This window comes from Pinus tabuliformis, chromosome 3_2, assembly GCF_031772625.1.
Source record: "Pinus tabuliformis cultivar Carrire ecotype Pingquan chromosome 3_2, CPIR1, whole genome shotgun sequence".
Classification (NCBI taxonomy): domain Eukaryota; kingdom Viridiplantae; phylum Streptophyta; class Pinopsida; order Pinales; family Pinaceae; genus Pinus; species Pinus tabuliformis.
In genome coordinates, this window is record NC_142302.1 from 787,787,981 (window position 1) to 787,806,682 (window position 18,702).

At 33.7% G+C, this 18,702-nt stretch overlaps 1 protein-coding gene across 1 annotated transcript; it reads right to left on the minus strand.

Moving 5' to 3' along the window:
- Positions 1-16,249: 16,249 nt before the first annotated feature.
- Positions 16,250-18,087, minus strand: LOC149182967 (plasma membrane-associated cation-binding protein 1-like). The gene is made up of 4 exons (XM_089418647.1): positions 17,871-18,087; positions 17,514-17,603; positions 17,217-17,301; positions 16,250-16,755 (listed from the first exon to the last, which is right to left on the minus strand). Exons 1-4 carry the CDS (start codon positions 17,979-17,981, stop codon positions 16,457-16,459), a joined length of 585 nt encoding a protein of 194 aa, XP_089274773.1. The 5' UTR covers positions 17,982-18,087; the 3' UTR covers positions 16,250-16,456.
- Positions 18,088-18,702: the final 615 nt, after the last annotated feature.

Below are 18,702 nucleotides of genomic sequence, written 5' to 3' on the forward strand. Positions count from 1 at the left end.
TTTCTAGTTGAGACTAACCTAAGTACCCACGGGGGATTTGAACCGGTAACCTATCGCAAGGAGTGCCTTAACAGCGCACCCATTCACCGTCAATTCAAAGCCCCGTGGGTAACACATAATCGCTGCACAGCAGCATCGTAAATTGGAGATCGAAACTGGGCAGGGAACGTGTAAGCCGTCAACCCCACCATTGAACCATGCACTCGCGTGCGTATCAATGAAGGTTGTTAAGGTGAATAGATGAAAAATATTTGGTTATTATAAAGAGACAAAGTGTCAATGTAGAGCTATCATAAGGTTGAGTGAGAGCCAAAAACAAAGAGAAGTGGTTTCATTATTGAGTGTCGGTTGGGGCCTACAAAACAGGGAGTGAGCTTCTGTTATGAAACCAGCACACAAAAAGATAGAAAAGATAAATTAACGCCTTAGAATTCAGCCTCTTCAAGGGGCAACCTCCTTTACATTACACAAATGAACAATTCTTGGATGCTTCAAATGACAAAACATCCTTTCTATATATAGGAGTCTAAGGGGTCACAATATAACCAAGCCGACCTAACAATAATAATATAAAGGCAAAAAAATAACAATAGAGGGATTCTATGGCGCACATTAATAACAATATGGGGACAATAGGGGCACAACAATATTAAGAAGGGATACAACTACAATAGTAATGGGGGAATCACTAGTATTATAGGGACCCAACATGCCCCTCTCCTTCAAAAAAGTGTTGTCCTCAACGCTTGAGTAGTTTTGGATGCTTCTGTATAAAATTCTCATCCTCCCATGTTGAATCTTCAGCAGATAAGTTCTTCCACTTGATGAGATACTCCGAAATTGATCGATTTCATAATTGTCGAGTTCTTGTTTTTGTAACTGCTTCTGGTTCCAATATAATTTTTCCTTCCTCGTCAAGTTCTAGCAATATTGTTTGAACTAGGAGCTTGTCACCTAAAACCTTCTTTAAACATGAAACATGGAAAATTGGGTGTACTTGAGAAGCTGCAGGAAGCTCCAATTTGTATGCCATAGTACCAATCTTTTGCAACACCTTGTACGGACCATAATACTTTGGTGATAATTTATTATCCTTCTTAGCTTGCTTGAGGGACATTTGTTTATATGGTTGTAGCTATAGGAATACCCAATCACCTACATCAAAACTTCTTTCGTTGTGATGTTGATCTACCTGTTGTTTCATTCTATTCTGCGCCAACACAAGGTTATCCTTTAATAGTTGGAGAACTTGTTGTTGATGCTCGATGTGATGTTCCACTGCTTGAACCTCAGAATTTTCTCTTAAATATGATGTGATGGATGGTGGCTGATATCCATAAAGTGCCATAAATGGGGTCATTTTTGCTGCAATATGGAAGGAAGTGTTATACCACCATATTGCCAGAGGCAACCATTTGACCCATTGTGTCTGTTTATCAGATACAAAGCAACAAAGATATCCTTCCAAACATTTGTTTACTATCTCAGTTTGCCCATCAGATTGAGGATGATAAGATGAGCTATGAGCTAACTGAGTACCAAGACAAGAAAATAATTCTCTCCAAAAATTTCCAGTGAAAATGGGATCTCTGTCACTTACAATAAGCTTTGGGTTTCCATGTAGCTTTTGAATTATTTCCATAAAAGTAGTAGAAATTGTACTGGCTTTAAATGGATGTGATAATGCACAAAAGTGTGCATACTTGGTAAGTTTTTCAACTACCACCATGATGACACTCTTTCCTTCAGACTTGGGTAAACCTGTGATAAAATTCATTGAAACCTCCTCCCAATGTTGGCTTGGAATGGATAAAGGTTGTAATAGACCTGGGGTCTTAATTGTTTCAATTTTATTTTTTTGGCAAACCAAACATTCCGCCACAAACTTTTGAATATCTGATTTAAGGCCATCCCAAAAAAAATTCCTTCTTAACCCTAAGGTAAGTTTTTAAAAATCCTAAGTGCCCTCCTAAGGGAGAAGTGTGCAATTCCATAAGAATCTTTTGTTTGAGTTGGGAATTCTTATAGAGGTATAAGTGATCTTTGTACCATAACGAATCATTTTTCCAGCTAAATGTATCAGATGTACTGGAATCTTGTTGTAACTTTTGAATAAGTGCCCACACTTCTTCATCATCCTTCCATTCCTCCCTTGCTTCTTTATCCAATATAATTGGATAATAGAAATGGCGCACAAAAATGCTTCCACATCCTCATCCTTTCTTGAGAGTTAACCTGCCACAACATTTTGCTTCCCTTTTTTGTAGATGATTTCAAAGTCATAATCCAACATCTTTGTGACCCATTTTTGTTGCTCTTCAGAGGATAATCTTTGTTCTAAAAAGTATTTAAGGCTATCATGATCTATTTTAACCTTGAAGTGTCTTCCCATTAGGTAGGGTCGCCATTTCTTAAGTGCATGTAGTATTTCCAACATTTCCTTCTCATAAATAGATTTGTGTAAATACTTTCCCTTGATTGGATGAATTTCGAAAGAAATGGGTCTTTCATCTTGCATTAAAACAGCACCAATTCCATTTCCTGAAGCATCACATTCCATAATAAAGGTTTTTGTGAAGTTCGGTGTAGCTAAGACCGGTGCTTGGCACGTTGCCTCTTTAAGATGTTTGAAGGCCTTTATTGCTTCTGGAGTCCATGAAAATGCATCTTTCTTCAATAATGTTGTTCGAGGTGCTGCTATTCTCCCATAATTCTTAACAAGCTTGCGATAATACCCTGTCAACCCGAGAAATCCATGCAATTCATACAATATTCATCAATGACAGCAATGGGAAATTTATCTTTAATAGTGAGCTTGTTGAGCTCCCTATAATCTGGACACATGCACCATGATCCATCCTTCTTGTGCACCAACACTACTGGAGCAGAGAAAGAACTTTGACTAGGTTGAATTATACCAACCTCTAGCATTTCTGCAACCATACGTTCAATTTCACTCTTTTGGGCATAGGGATATTTGTACAGCCTGGTGTTTGGAGGAACACTTCCTGGAATCAAATGAATAACATGATCTTTATCACGAATAGGTGGGAGACCTTTGGGAGTCTCAAATACCTTGGGATGATTGTCCAAGACTTTTTGGAGATCTAGAGAAATGGGTGATTTCGATGTGGAAACATCTTGCGAACATAATTGTGAAATTACACCTCGTTGTTCCTTTTTTAGAAGCTTTGTCATACCGTTAGAGCTGATTATCTTTCCCAGTTTCCTTACAATACCCCTTAATTCAACTTCCTTTCCTTCCACAGAAAATTTCATGAAAATTTCTTGAAAATTAAAAGCTATTGTACCCAAGGATTGTAGCCATTGGACTCCTAGTACAACATCAGCACCTCCCATTGGAATGGAAAGCATTGGGCTATTAAATACATATTCTCCCATGGATAGCTTGATATTATGGCACTTTCCAGAGCAATTTATTGTTCCTCCACTTGCAACCATCACTTGACACGCTGGTGCTGGATATAGGAAGCAATTCAATTCTTTTGCTATCTTACAATGAATAAAATTGTGGGTAATTCTTGAATCAATCAACACTATTACCTTTTTCTTCTTGATATGTCCTTCTATCTTGATAGTTTGAGAAGTGGTAATTCCAGCCAATGCATTACAAGATATGGTCAGATTCATTTATGCTTTATCTAGGGTTTGTTTCTGGAGTATATTCTCTTCTTTTAACATTTCTTGTTCCTTTTCTTCCTCCTCTTCAGAATCTATGTAGAATAATTTCTTCTCAGCACACTTATGACCTTTAGTGTATTTTCTATCACAACTGTAACAAAGCCCTTTTTATCTTTTTTCTTCCAATTGTTGTGGTGTCAACCTTATAGGTTGTGGAAGGCTAGGGGCAACAACACTTCCATCTTTATAGCAGTGAGTGGTAGGCTTCCTGGTTGCCATAATTTTGCTTTCCATTTTTCTTGCTAACCTAAATGCCTTCTCTAATGAATCAGGTTCCCAAAGGTGAAACTCATGTTGGATATTATCCTTTAAAGTCCCTATGAACACATCAATCCTATGCTCCTCTGGAATATCTTTTACCCTTATGTTCAATTTTTGGAAGTCCTCAATGTGCTCCATCATTGAACACTTTTGTTTGAGACTTATCAATTGGCTAAAAAAGGTGTTGCTTTTTGTATCCTCATAATGTGCTATCATTTCTTCCATAAAAATTGCCCAAGTGACAATTTGTTTATGAGAGCAAAGCCATCGATACCATACAAACTAATTTGGTTCCAAATATAAAGTTGCAATACTTACCTTTTGTGTGTTTTGCACATTATGGAGATCGAAAAATTGCTCCATCTGTAGTATCCATGTTGTGGGATCCTTGCCATCAAACTCCATCATATCGATTTTTGGAATATGGTGGGTCTTCAATCCAACATTAGATTTTATGAAATGATGATTAACATTTCTTTTGTTCTCATCATGAGTTTCCTTTACTACCCTTTCACCATTAGTGACCATTTCTTGTAGCAACTTATTCAAATTTATCTTCAATTCTTCCATCTTATCATCCATGCCATTCATCTTAGCTTCCATCTTAGCATCCATGCCATTCATCTTAGCTTCCATGCCATTCATCTTGGCTTCATTTACCTTTAGTGAGAGTGAAATTTGTTGTACTTGGTCTTGTAATTTTGATATATCATGTTGCATTTCTTCCTCTTCTTCACAAGTCATGCTAGAGCTTTTAGGTTGCTTACTAGGTGTTTCCATTTTATTTCTTTGAGACATTAATTAATGCTAATAATTCTTCACTATTCCCTTTGAATTCCTTCAAACTAATTTTTCAAACCAATCTTATGCAAAATTAAAAAAATTACACACCTTTTTTCACTTTGTAGGAGCTCGATATTGAATATGATGTATCTCTGTAATTTTGGATCATCCAGTTCTGAAATTGTGACCTGCAGTAGCCCTCTGTGTCTTCTTTCTAATGCCACTAGTCTAATCAAATTTAGATTCACCAAGAAAGAGTTATGCACAATCTCCCAAGATGACCTGATTATATACCTTTTCAGAAGAGCGAACTTGTATGAAGTGCCACGTGTCACTGTTTTGACCTTCGAGTCTAAAAAATATACACAGGAAACTACAGTCTGTCCTCTTTTTGTAACTTCTTACGAAATTTCAATCTGATGCTCAAAACAAATGTTATGATGATTTTCCCTAGGTCACCTGTTTGAAATGTAATTCGGGAGTCTGCAAAAAGGCCAACTTCCTCAGATCATATCTCCACAAATATAACATGAAAAGCTCTAAAATTTGGACCCGAGGTTCAGAACAATTCTGGCCCAAATGGGTTTTTTGGAGCATTTGAAACATTACAGAAAAAAATTTATAGCACAAATTCCACGATGACCTATTTGGAGCAGCAAAACCCTAGAATCCAAAGCTCTGATATCAAATGTTATGAAACCAGTTCACAAAAAGATAGAAAAGATAGATCAACGCCTAATAATTCAGCCTCTTCGAGGGGGAAACCTCCTTTACATTACACAAATGAACAATTCTTGGATGCTTCAAATGACAAAACCTCCTTTCTATATATAGGAGTCTAAGGGGTCACAATATAACCAAGCCGACCTAACAATAGTAATATAAAGGCACAAAAATAACAATGGAGAGATTCTATGGGGCACAGTGATAACAACATGGGGACAATAGGGGCACAACAATATTAATAATGGATACAACTACAATAGTAATGGGGGAATCACTAGTATTATAAGGACCCAAAAGCTTCCAACTTAATGGATATTTGAAGAGAGCTTCGGGATTGGTGCCTCCTGCAAGTTGGTGGTTGCAAAAAATCCATGAAGCTACAAGTTAGTGCTTGCAACAAATCTAAGAAGTCAATTCTTAGTTGGTGCTTCTCGTAGGTGTTCGCATTATGAATGATGTGTTGTCCTTGATGGAAACCTACTTGATGCATTTCCTTTGATGACAACCTACTTGATGAATATGTCAACAGGATGTGTTTACATGTGATAGATAGTTTGATCAAAGGCATAGCAATTCAGAGACAAAGAAATGATAAAGATGAATTTTGAAGAAGTATACACAGGTTTGGTGAAGCAAAGTCGAGTATACACAGGTTCTATGAAGTAAAGTCGAGTATACACAGGTTCTATGAAGAAAAGTAGTGTACACACTCAGGTTTGGTGAAGCAAAGTGAAGTATACACGGCTTGTGTGAATCAAAGATGCGTACACATGCGGGTATGAAGAAGCAAAGATGCATATAGTTTCCACACCATGGTATTTTAAATACCAAGGGTCCTTACCATGGTATTTTCCTGTGGTATTGAGCCCAACAATGGATGTTTTGATCTCGTCTAAGAAAACCATCAGCTGAAGTATGGTTTTGACCTGTGGTATTGGATAAGGGCTAAGTTATATAAGGAGATGAAGATAAAAGTGGTAGAAGGTGTGCAAGTGATGAATATTTTATGAATAGTTAGATCTGAAGAAAATATGCATTTAATGGGTTGTTGATGTTTTTCTTGATCTAAAAAAGAATATGCACCTAAGAATTTGATGATGGATGACACCCAATAGATCTGAGATGACAATCTTGATTATGAGTTGATTTGATCAATGTTAATAGTATCTTGACACATGATTTTTCTATGTATGTCAAGATCTGGGTATGTCTGAAGTTCTGTGATGTAGTGAAGTTTTGTGCCAGTAAATGCAAATCTGTACACGAGTTTTATAACCTAAAAGGCTTGTATACACGTGGGTTTGATACTGGTAAGTCACGTATATATTTTTATCTATACACGGGTTTGTTTCTTGAAAATCATGTATAGACGCAGGTTTGTTTTGAAGAAAGCATGTACAAAAACTAGGGTTTTAATGAAAAGGATGCCTGATCAATTTAATCAGTCTTACTATGTTTCTATTGTCTATCAATGAGGTTTTACTTGATGATCTAGGCTTAATAGTGATGTTTTGATTGAGGATTGATTGATTGAATAATGTTGAAGCTACTAGCTATTTATGATTAATGATCAGTGATGGTTCTGTAATTATTTCAGAATGATGCAATGGATCTATGTATGATTAAATGTTTGTTTCAAAGTGATAGTGGTTCAGTTTTCAAGATTCGGTGGTTCACTTTCAGGTTTCAGTCATTTAAGATTTGTACGCGGGTAAGATTTATGAAAAGCATGTACACATGCGGGTTTGCTACAATAAAGTAGCATATATATTCTAATAGTTTATTGATCTGGGATTTCAATTGATTGAGTAAGTTGATGCAGTGTTTAGGTTCAATATTAGTATTCTAGTTATAGTGATCTAACTGTTCTGGTTGTTTGAGAATAAGTTGATTGATTTAGGTTTCAGTTGATTCAACTGGGTCAGAGATGGGTTGTTTTAGATGATGATTGAGTGATTAGTTTTAGCTTTGATATCTGGTTTTGGGCTTAAATGTTGATAGTAGGTTGAGTTTGAAAATTTGATGAAACGTGGCCTACAGTTGTAATGTGTTGTATAAGGTGCATCCAGTATGAAAATTTATAAAACATGGTCCACGAAATTGTTGAGGGTTGGAGGCTTCAATGAGGAATTTGAAGCTTCCTTCCAATGGTAGCTGGTAAATCCAATCAGGGGGTTGGAGCTCCCTTATGGTGGGTGCTAGTAAACGAGATCAGGGGGTTGGAGCTCCCTTCCAGTGGGTGCTAGAGAATGAGAGAAGGTTGTAGCCTTATGCAGGTGGGTACATGCGTACTGGTATGAGTTTGCGCCAGTACGATATTGTAAGAATTTTTTCTTTATAATAAAAAGAAGACAAAGATGACAATAATGGTGGTTTTTTTCCCATATTGGGTTTCCACCTTAAATCCTTGTGTTCATGTGTGATGGTTAATTTTTTTCTTACTGCACATGGTTATTGTTTAATTATTGCTTAATTAAGTATTGATGCACTTCCTCAAGATAAACAAAATAAGAATTTACTGAAAAATATGTTGTATTGGATATACGCTAGTTGTATTAACAATAGTCACGTACACACACGAGTTTGGTTCAGTAAAGTCGCATACATAAATCAAGATATGAAATTGAAAAGTTTAATTGTTCGAAAATATTGATTCACCCCGTCCCCCACCCCCCCGCAGCCCCTCTCTCACTATTTGTTCCCAACAATTGGTATTAGAGGAGGTCCTTCGGCATAAACTTGATCGCTTGAAGGAGATCCATCAAGATGAGTAGTCATGAAGGAGTATTTTCTATTAGACCTCCTATATTTAATGGAACTAAGTTAGTCTTTTGGAAAGTTAGGATGAGAGCATGCTTGCAGGCACTAGGAGCTAATGTATGGGAAATTGTTGAAAGTGGAAATAAATATATAGCCTCTATTCCTTTAGATACTGCAGGAAAGAAATAATATAAACTAATGCAAAAGATGTAAATGCCATCTTGGGAATTCTGGCCGAGTCTGAGTTTGTGAAGGTAATGCAGTTGAACATAGCAAAGGGAATGTGGGATAAGATTATTCAAAGTTATGAGGGCGAGACCAAGGTAAAAAGTGCTAAACTTCAAACATTCAAAATAAAATATGAGAAATTGAAAATGCATGATGATGAAAGCATTGCAACATTTTTTCTTAGAGTAGATGAAATTGTTAATTCCATGAGAAATTTTGGTAAAGAAATAAAAGATGCTAATATTGTTGAAAAAAAATTGAGATCTCTGACTTCGAAGTTCAACTCCAAAGTCTCTGTTATTGAAGAAATGCAAGATTTCAAAATTCTTGCACTTGATCAACTCCATGGAATATTGACAACATTTGAGATGAAACAATGTAAACTTTGAAACGGGAACTATAAACTCAAAACGGGAACTCTGGACAAAAAACCCTGGAAAAACATCAAAAACAATGCTAAAAACAAAAAGTGTTGATGCTGGAATAACACCTTTTTTTTCTTGGGTAAATTTTCAACATGTTTTAAAAATGGCGGTGAAAACCAATTTTTTGCGCAAAAATTATCCAAAAAACACCCTCAGAACGAAAAGTGTTGATTCTACGAGAAAACTTTTTTTTTCAAAAGTAAAATTTCAACATTTCGAAATAATGGCGTAAAATATTTTATCATGACCCCAAAAAATATTAAATTTAAAAAAAATTAATTAATTAATTAATTAAAACAATGAAAAAACACAAAAAAAAGTTTAAAAAAAATAACAAAACATAAATTAAAATATATACTAAAAAATAAAAAATAATAAAAAATAAAAAATCAATCATAAAAATGTAAAAAAAAAAAAAACAAGATTATTGGTAAGAATTAAAAAACTAAAAAAATAAAATTATAAACAAATAAATAGTGAAAAAAAAATTAAAAAAAAAATAAAAAAAATAAAAAATAAAAATATATATATATATATATATATATATATATATATATCTTGTAAACCATAAAAAAAATTGGCAAATATATATATATATATGGAAAACAAAAGAAAAACATTTAAAATAAACTAAAAATTGAGTAGGTAAAAAATAAAAAAAATAAAAAATAAAAACAAGCTAGATTTGAAAAAATAGAAAATTAACCAAAAAAACAATTAAAAACTACTAAAATTAAGATTAAAATTTTGATTACTTAAAAAAACAAATATAAAAATATATATAAAAGACAAAAATAAAAAAATAAAAAATATTAAAAAAAAATTATCTCACAAAACATAAAAGAATTTGGAAAAAAAAAAAAAACAAAAAAAACAAAAACAAAATTAATATATATATATATATATATATATTAATTTTGTTTTTTTTTTTTCCAAATTCTTTAATTAAGTAAGTAAAATCAGAGAAATTAAAAATAAAAAATAAACATTGGCAAAAACTAGGGAAAAAACAAAAAAAAAAAAAACTAGTTTAAAAAAAAAATAGAAAATTAATGAAAAGACCAAACATCACATCAGGTTTGCATAGAGGAGGCCAAGGTTATTGCCAAGGTTGCTCAGTTCCATCATCGTAAATTCAGGGAAGCTATTGAGATTGAAAGAAGGCCCAACAATCTCAAGAGAGATGACGGCTGGAAGATCGGTAGCTGTTGGATCCCTGCCCTTTCGTCCTATTCTTTCTTTTCCTTCCCCCCCCTCCCCTTTTATCCTTTTCAAGCTTTCGTTATTCCCCCTGGGGCCTTCCTTCCTCCTAGGGTTTATCCTTCCTGCTCTGGGTTTTTTATTGTTCTTTCTTCCCGTCCTTTATTATTATTATTATTATTATTATTATTATTTATTTTTTAATTAATTAACTTATTTATTTATTTATTTATTAATTTATTTATTTATTTTAGTTTATTTTCTTTTTATTTTTTATTTTATTTATTTTTTTACTTTAACCTTTTACAACTACGTTCTTTATTAAATTTATTTATTTACTTTTATTTTTATTTTATTTCTAATTTTTAACTTATTACTAATCTCTTGTTCTAATATATAGTTATTCTAACTAACTATTACCTTATATATATTAAAAGTGAGATCTTCCATATAACTAAATCCCTTTTAAATTAAAATAACTTAATTATTGAATGATTCCTTTTTAACTATGAATTCCAATTAAAATTATTGGAGGTATGGTCAAAGAATTTAACTAACTTCCTTTAATTATCAGAATGACTTTTTGACCCTGGTCCCTTAGTCAAAATTAGCCGTTGGTAAAGATAGCCGTTGGAGGCTCTGCTCAGACTATATAACATGCAATTGTTGGATCTGTTTCTTCAACTTGTCCTGACGATGAACCACACTGGTTGGTTCGAAACGCGTCGACAAAGGTCTTTCTATATGTGATTTATGCCGAAGTTCTACTTATAATTAAAAAACTAGTAAAATTAATATTAAAAAAAAAAAAAAAAAGAAGAAAAGAAGAAGAAGAAGAAGAAGAAGAAAAAAAAAAAAAAAGAAAAGAGAAAAGAAAAGAAAAAGAAATGGTAATTATTTTTTATTAAACCTACATTTTTTATTTAAAATATATATATATATATATATATATATATATAATTTAATTTTTTTGAAGAATTCTTCGGCGAAAATCACATGGAGAAATTTTTGTCGACGCGTTTCGAACCAACCAGTGTGGTTCATCGTCAGGACAAGTTGAATGAGCAGATCTGGCTATGCACTTTAAATAGATAGGGCAGAATATCTACTGACTCAGATTTCAGCTAAAAAGACAACAGCTAGATTTGACCTAATAACGGGTATTATATTAATTTATATTATTTATTTATTTTATTTATATAAAAGAAATCCCAGTTATTAATATAGAATAAATTAATTACAAATCAATTAATTTTAAATATATTAATAAACCTATTAAACCTAAATTAATTTAAAAATTGTTAGAAAAGTATACTAGAATAGGTAAAATTAGTAAATCATTAAATAATAATAATAAATAAATAAATAATTTCAAGGAGAGGAAGATCAAGGTTAGAAGGTGTGCAAGTGATGAATATTTTATAAATAGTTAGATCTGAAGAAAATATGCATGCAATGGGTTTTTGATGTTTCTCTTGATCTAAAACTAAGTATGCACCTCGGAATTTGATAATGGAACAAATCCAATAGACCTGAGATAACAATATTGATTATGAGTTGATTTGATCAGTGTTGATAGTATCTTGATGCATGATTTTTCTATGTATGTCGAGATATGGGTATGTCTGAAGTTCTGTGATGCAATGAAGTTTTGTGCCAGTAAATGCAGATCTATATGCAGGTTTTATAACCTTAAAGGAGCATATACACGCGGTTTTGATACTAGTAATTCGTGTATATATTATGATCTATATGTGAGTTTGTTTCTTGAAAAGCATGTATACACGTGGGCTTGTTTTGAGGAAAGCACTTACATAAACTAGGGTTTTGATGAAAATGATGTTTGATCAATTTAATCAGTCTTACTGTGTTTCTGTTTTTTGTTAATGAAGTCTTACTTGATGATCTGGGCTTAATAATGATGTTTTGATTGAGGATTGATTGATTGAAGAATGATGAAGCTACTATTTTTTGTGATTAAATATCAACAATGGTTCTATGATTATTTCATAATGATGCAGTGGATATGTGTATGATTCAGTGTTTGTTTCAGAGTGACAGTGATTCAATTTTCAGGATTCAGTGGTTCACTCTCAGGTTTCAGTGGTTTAAGATCTGTATGGAGGTTTGCTATAGTAAAGTAGTGTATATATTCTGATAGGTTATTGATCTGGGGTTTCAGTTGGTTCAATAAGCTGACGTAGTGTTTGGGTTCAGTATTAGTATTCTAGTTACCATGATATAACTATTCTGGTTGTTTGAGAATACATTGATTGATTTGGGTTTCAATTGATTGAGTGATTGGTTGATTCAGTTGGGTCAGAGATGGGTTGCTTCAGATGATGATTGAGTGATTGGTTTTAGATTTGATATTTGGTTTTGGGCTTACATGTTGATTGTGGGTGCAGTCTGAAAATTTGAAGAAACGTGGCCTACAGTTGTGATGTGTTGTATCAGGTGGTTCCAGTATGAAAATTTATGAAACGTGGTCCACGAAGGTGTTGAGGGTTGGGGCCTTCAATGAGAAATTCGAAGCTTCCTTCCAATGGTAGCTGGTAAATCAGATCAGGGGGTTAGATATCCCTTTTGTTGGGTGCTAGTAAACGATATCATGGGGTTGGAGCTCCCTTCCAGTGGGTGCTAGAGAACGAGAGATGGTTACAGCCTTCTGTAGGTGGGTGCCTTCGTACCGATATGAGTCTGCGTCAATACAAGATTGTAAGAAGTTTCTCTTTATAATAAAAAGAAGACAAGGATGACAGTAGTGGTGATTTTTTTCCATATTGGGTTTCCACCTTAAATCCTGGTGTTCATGTGGGATGATTATTTGTGATGTTTTATTTTTTTCTTACTACACATGGTTATTGGTTAATTAATGCTTAATGAAGTGTTGATGCACTATCTTAAGATAAACAAAAGATGAATTAACTGGAAAATATGTTGGACTGGATATACGCTAGTTGTATGAACAACAATCACGTACACACGCAGGTTCGTTTCAGTAAAGTCGCATACAAAAATCAGCATATGAAATTGAAAAGTTTAATTGTTTGAAAATACTGATTCACCCCCGCCCCCCTAGTAGGTTGACCAGGTGTCTACAGAAGAAGGGAGTTGGTGCTTCCTGCCAATGGGTGCTAGCAAAAAGTCTTAGGGAGTTGGTGCTTTCTGCTAGTGGGTGCTAGCAAAAAGTCTTAGGGAGTTGGTGCTTCTTGCTAATGGGTGCTAGCAAAAAGTCTTAGGGATTTGGTGCTTCCTGTGAGTGGATGCTCAGAAAGATATATGGCATAAATAGAGTAGGAGCTTATATTTTGCATCATAATAACCAAACATAATGGTTTTTTTTCCCTTTTGGTTTTCTGCGTTAAATCCTCTATGTTTATGTGTATGTTGCTCATAGTGTTAATGTGTATATTCATGTGTTGAGTTGATTTTTTGTTTACATAACATGCTCATGGTTGTTCACATGAATGGTTTCCAAGTGAAAAGAAGTATATATTGGCACTAAAATTAAATTAGCATTAATATTGATTCAACCCCCCTCCCTGCCACCCCCACCCCCTCCCCCCCTTCTCAGTATTAAACATCATTTCCAACATGATTCCTATCCAATAGACCCCAAACTCCAATCCATTTTCAAGAAAATATTAGAAATCCTATCTTACACCCCTAAACATCACTCCATCCATGTCCTTAAGGAACTCAATATGATGGAAGACTCATTAGCAAATCAAATAGAAACTCACCCCCTCAGAACCTTATGGGTGAATGGTTCCACCTAATTCCACCCAATAATCTCTCACAACATGAATGGTGGCCATGATGGCATCCACCAGATAGAGGCTTAAGAGGTCACATAGTGGGGTTCTTTAAAATGAGGCAGACAACTGGGTTTTAAATTCTTCATCATGAATGCAAAAAAGTCAATATTCCTCATTTGTGTGAGATCGATGGGAAATTACATTAGCTCGAATGGAACAATGTGGAAATTGATGTTGGTTTGAAGGTTGGGCTCTCTCTAGGCAAGGGTGTCTAATTTTATGGCTCACATTTCCTTCATTCTTGGAAACTGGAAGCTTGGAGAATTATGATTTATTCAATTATGGTGGAATGCATTGAGCACACATGTTGACAAGTAGGAAGATGTAGGCTCTCCCCCAGTCTTTGGCATGGCCCAAATAGAGAAGCAGTGAAGGTTGACTCCTTGTTAACGGTGGTGTAATTGATAAGCTTCAACACCAAACCACTTCACTCCAAATTCGTGTAGACCAACTAATGGCTTCCAACTACAAAATGATGAAATTGATAGCTTGAGAAGCCAATTGGATGCACTCCGACAATAGGTAGCTTCACTTGCTCTATCTGTAGCCTATGTGGTGAACTCGATGTGTCCTCCTACTCCCTTGCCATACCCAAATTTGGAAAATATAGTTTCTTTATATGGATCCAATGATTTTCATACTTTGTAGGTCCAATATGCAATCAAAATTGCCTATTTCCATGGTATTATTTAGAGATTTCACTTTTAGAACTATCAATTATGGCTTCAGTTTAGAAAAGTAGTTAAGTGTAGTATCTTCTTGGAAGTCTCTTGGTATAGTATGTACCACTAAACCACATTATGCTTATAATATAAATTTTTCTAATATTACTCTTTAAAATTTGCATTGGATAAATATTTTTCCAATCGAAGTATAAAGAATATTTAATTTGCAATTTATAAAACGTATGTAATATACATTAAAATGTGAAAAATATTTATATTGAAAAGTAATATATTTACTTATTTCTTTTAAATTGTTTAGATAAATCATCTTAACCTTGGTATGGTCAATTGAAAACCCTCTTAGGCATCATTATGAAGGAGAAACAAGAGGAGCAGTATGACATTTCTTTGTCCTGAATGACATCATGTGTGCATAGCAGTTCCAACCTCTGTGTTTGGAAATTTTGGATGCTCAGATAGGTTCCAATGCCAAAGATCCCACTCCAGTGATTTCCTCACACTCCTAATTTTCTATTGTATACTCCACTGGCATATGTACTTACATAGCTAATAGGGTTATTTATTTCCAGCAATTATTTTTATCTTGTTATGACTTTCTCTTTCATAGGAGGCTGTCGATACATCCAGTTTCCCTTGTGGTAGATTGGGACCGCCTATGATAAACTCGAGAAAAACCTAGACATATGAAGGTTGTGTCTTGATGTTTTGATATTTTAAAGTAATACTAAATTTAAAAAATAAAAAATAAATAAAATTTTAACCTTGAGATTTAGAGAATGGAAAGGAAACTAAGGTACATATTTTTAAAGAAATATCCATGTCACTAAATTGGGTGTTAAATATCCTTGTTATGTCACATTATAGCAATTTAAATTTGTACCAAGTTTTGTTTTTAATTTGTACCAATTTTTGTTTATCTTTGATCTCCAAGCACTTCATTAATTCTAAGGCTTCCATCTCATCACAGCGAGACAAAGTCTATATATTATTTTATTTTCATTGATTTTAGACTTCTGTGATTCATATTGTTATTCAAAATGTCTTTCAAATTAATCATGAATTAATCACATCTATAGTTATATGTCAAGATTTCTAACTATCTAATGTGGTTCATCTTCAAAACCAAAAATGAAAAACAAATCTAAGACACGTATATAAATATAAAATTCTGTTTTATTTATATTTATTTTTTTAATAATATTTATTTTATTTTAATAATAATTAATAAATAAAAATGAATTTAAAATGAATTTAATTTAAAATTAATTTTAAATTTAGTTTCATCCCAAAAACAATAATTTTATATTCATTCCAACCATTTGAGTTCAAAATAAATTTATTTGTTATGCTTTTATGTATATGGTTTACTGTTTTTAGAAATGCTATTGTAATGTTAATATGCAAAACTAATCAACAGCGTGAGTTATTTATCTGTTCAAATATTCTAAAAATTGAATGGAAATAAATGCGATTAAACAGTTGGTCTGGTTTATATTTATCAGATTTCTAAAATATTTAGATATATACAATCAATATAAAGATGATGAACATTTTGCAGATAGAAATTATATTTAGCAAATAGAAATTATTCATCGATGGAAAAAAAAAGCTATCAGAACTTTAATATCTCTGTAACAAATATACGCAGGAAACAATCTATTCCCACAAAGAAACAACAATGAAATTAATTTGCATTGGAGCATGTCTAATACAAGGCACAAATCATAGTATGGCAGGGAATATCGGTAGAAGCTGGGACTGCAAATAATAGAAAAAATAACTCTGGATCCATAAACAAATCATCATAAATAAGCGGAAACCTGGCCATAATTTCGTTAGCACGTCTCTGAACGCCTGTTTCAGTTTATAGGTGGCCTTTCTCCTCGGTGCCCACGATCTCAACTTCTTTTTCAACCTTGGCTGTTGTTTCTTTCACATTCTCATCACCTGCAGGAACAGCCGGTGCCTCTGAGATGTCTTTAGCAGTTTCCTCTGCAGTTTCGGCTCCCCCTTCCACCAAATCAAGCTCTCTGGCAATGACAGGGGATTCTTCATTGGCCACAAATGGAGAGAGCTTCTCTAGCAGGTATTGGATCTGAGAAGACAATAGAGCAGTGCCATACTTATCTCCAGCCTCCTTCAATATTTGTGCTCCTGGACAACCTACAATATACAACAAACAGTATTCACATGAGAAACATCAATTAACTCATTATGGTCTAAGAATATGAGCATAACTTGATTGTAGATTCCTGAATATTTGGAAAATCTCATGAATATGAGTTAACTCAGATATTTGATTACATGTATATATTCATCAGATTTTCATGTCCATGAGGATTGCAGATTTAGGGAATATCTCATAATCTGATTGTGGGCAGAGAGGTTAATGACGTTTCTCTTAACCATCAGATTCCAGGATATTCTAGGAATTTGCAATCAAATTATCAAAATCAACAATGTCAATCATATTTTCATTTCCAGCAAATTTTCAAAATATTCCCAAATCTACTATCCAAATCAACATAAAAATAGCTAGCTGAAATCAGTAATTAAAATTATCAATCGCACTGAGAGAAGTCAGGCTATAATTTTAGCATTGGCTTAATTCTAATATGTTCCACCTGCTTCCACAAGCCGATGTAACAGATCCTGAACAGCTTGGGCATTTTGTTTCACCTTGTCTTCAGTTGGCTCCTTGAAAAGCAACTGCCAGAAAATATGGTGCAATGTCAACAATATTTCTAAATTGTGGAGAGGCCAGAGATCAAAATATTTCTTGAGGAAAGGAAAAAATTTCAGGTTTATAAAATGGCACAAAATCCAACCATATATATTTTCCATTATTACTGATGTTCTTGGCTTGATCAGAAAACTCATTTTCATATATATATATAAAGCCAAAGAAATTGTGCATTTACCTTAGTTTCTGGCTTGGAGTCCTGGTATATCTCAATTATCTTTGGCTCCAGTTCAGGTTTCTTCTCTTCAATTTCTTTTTCAATGGAATTCTGTAAAAAAATCACCCAATGAAAACTGATTAAGGTGGTTTATCATTCCATGAAACAGTGTCTTATAGATTGAGAAGTTGTTTTCAGGGTTGTTATAAAACAAGTATAATGATGATCAAAGTTTAGAGGATCTTTTGCTTCTAATGGATTAAGAGTTAAATCAATCCAAATTCAAGAATCTATACCAGGTAAACATGATTGATGATTTTGATTTAGGGTATAGAAAACAATAAATGAAATTAAAGAGAGACAGAGCAAGTTTATTGCCTTGGCCTTGTTGAAGGATTTGGCAGCTTCTGCTGCCCCTTTGCTGTTGGCATCTCCTTTTCCAAAATATTTCTTGATCTTTGGCAGCACCTTTGACTTCCAGTAAGTCATTTTGATACTTCCAAAACCCTTTGGATCACCTGAACAGAGCTTGTTCTCAGAGCTAGCTCTTGATCAGATCTCTGAAGTAGTCCAGATATCTGATGGAGCAATTGTACTCATATGTTATCTTCTTAAAAGCAATTACAAGTAGAGATTTTCCTGGGGCCGGTTGTAGGGCTATGGACAGCGAGGATGACAGGCAAGCCCAGACAAGGTCCTCGCTGGATTGAAGGCTGAACTTGGAATATTGTTTGTACTTTAGTGTATTAAAACAGTGACAGATAACCATGGTGGTTATGCAGCCCGAATAAATTGTTGGCATGAACTGGAAGAGAACATGGTGGGGTCGTCATAATTAGTTGATTCGCTAGATTTATTGCCATAAGAGGCAAAAGACGTTGCTTCAGCTTTTCCCGGCTCCTATTATAGCGCACTGTTTAGTGATTTTTTAATGCCTGTAACTGCTTTGCACCCTGAACAACTTTCGATTTGAAAGTAGCCCAAAATGGCACGTCCTGTTGCTAAAGTATTTAAGCGTCCATAAAGCTATTCAAAACCATAAATAAATAAAAGAAATCTTTTTGTTATATTATTTGGTAAGATGAAGTTGCAGGTTTACAACAAACAGTCCTTAATTTTATTGTAACAACTTTTTTTTTCAAAAAGAGAAAACGTACTTTCATTTCAAAAAAGAGTTACATATGCATGGATTTTTCATTATCACTTCCTT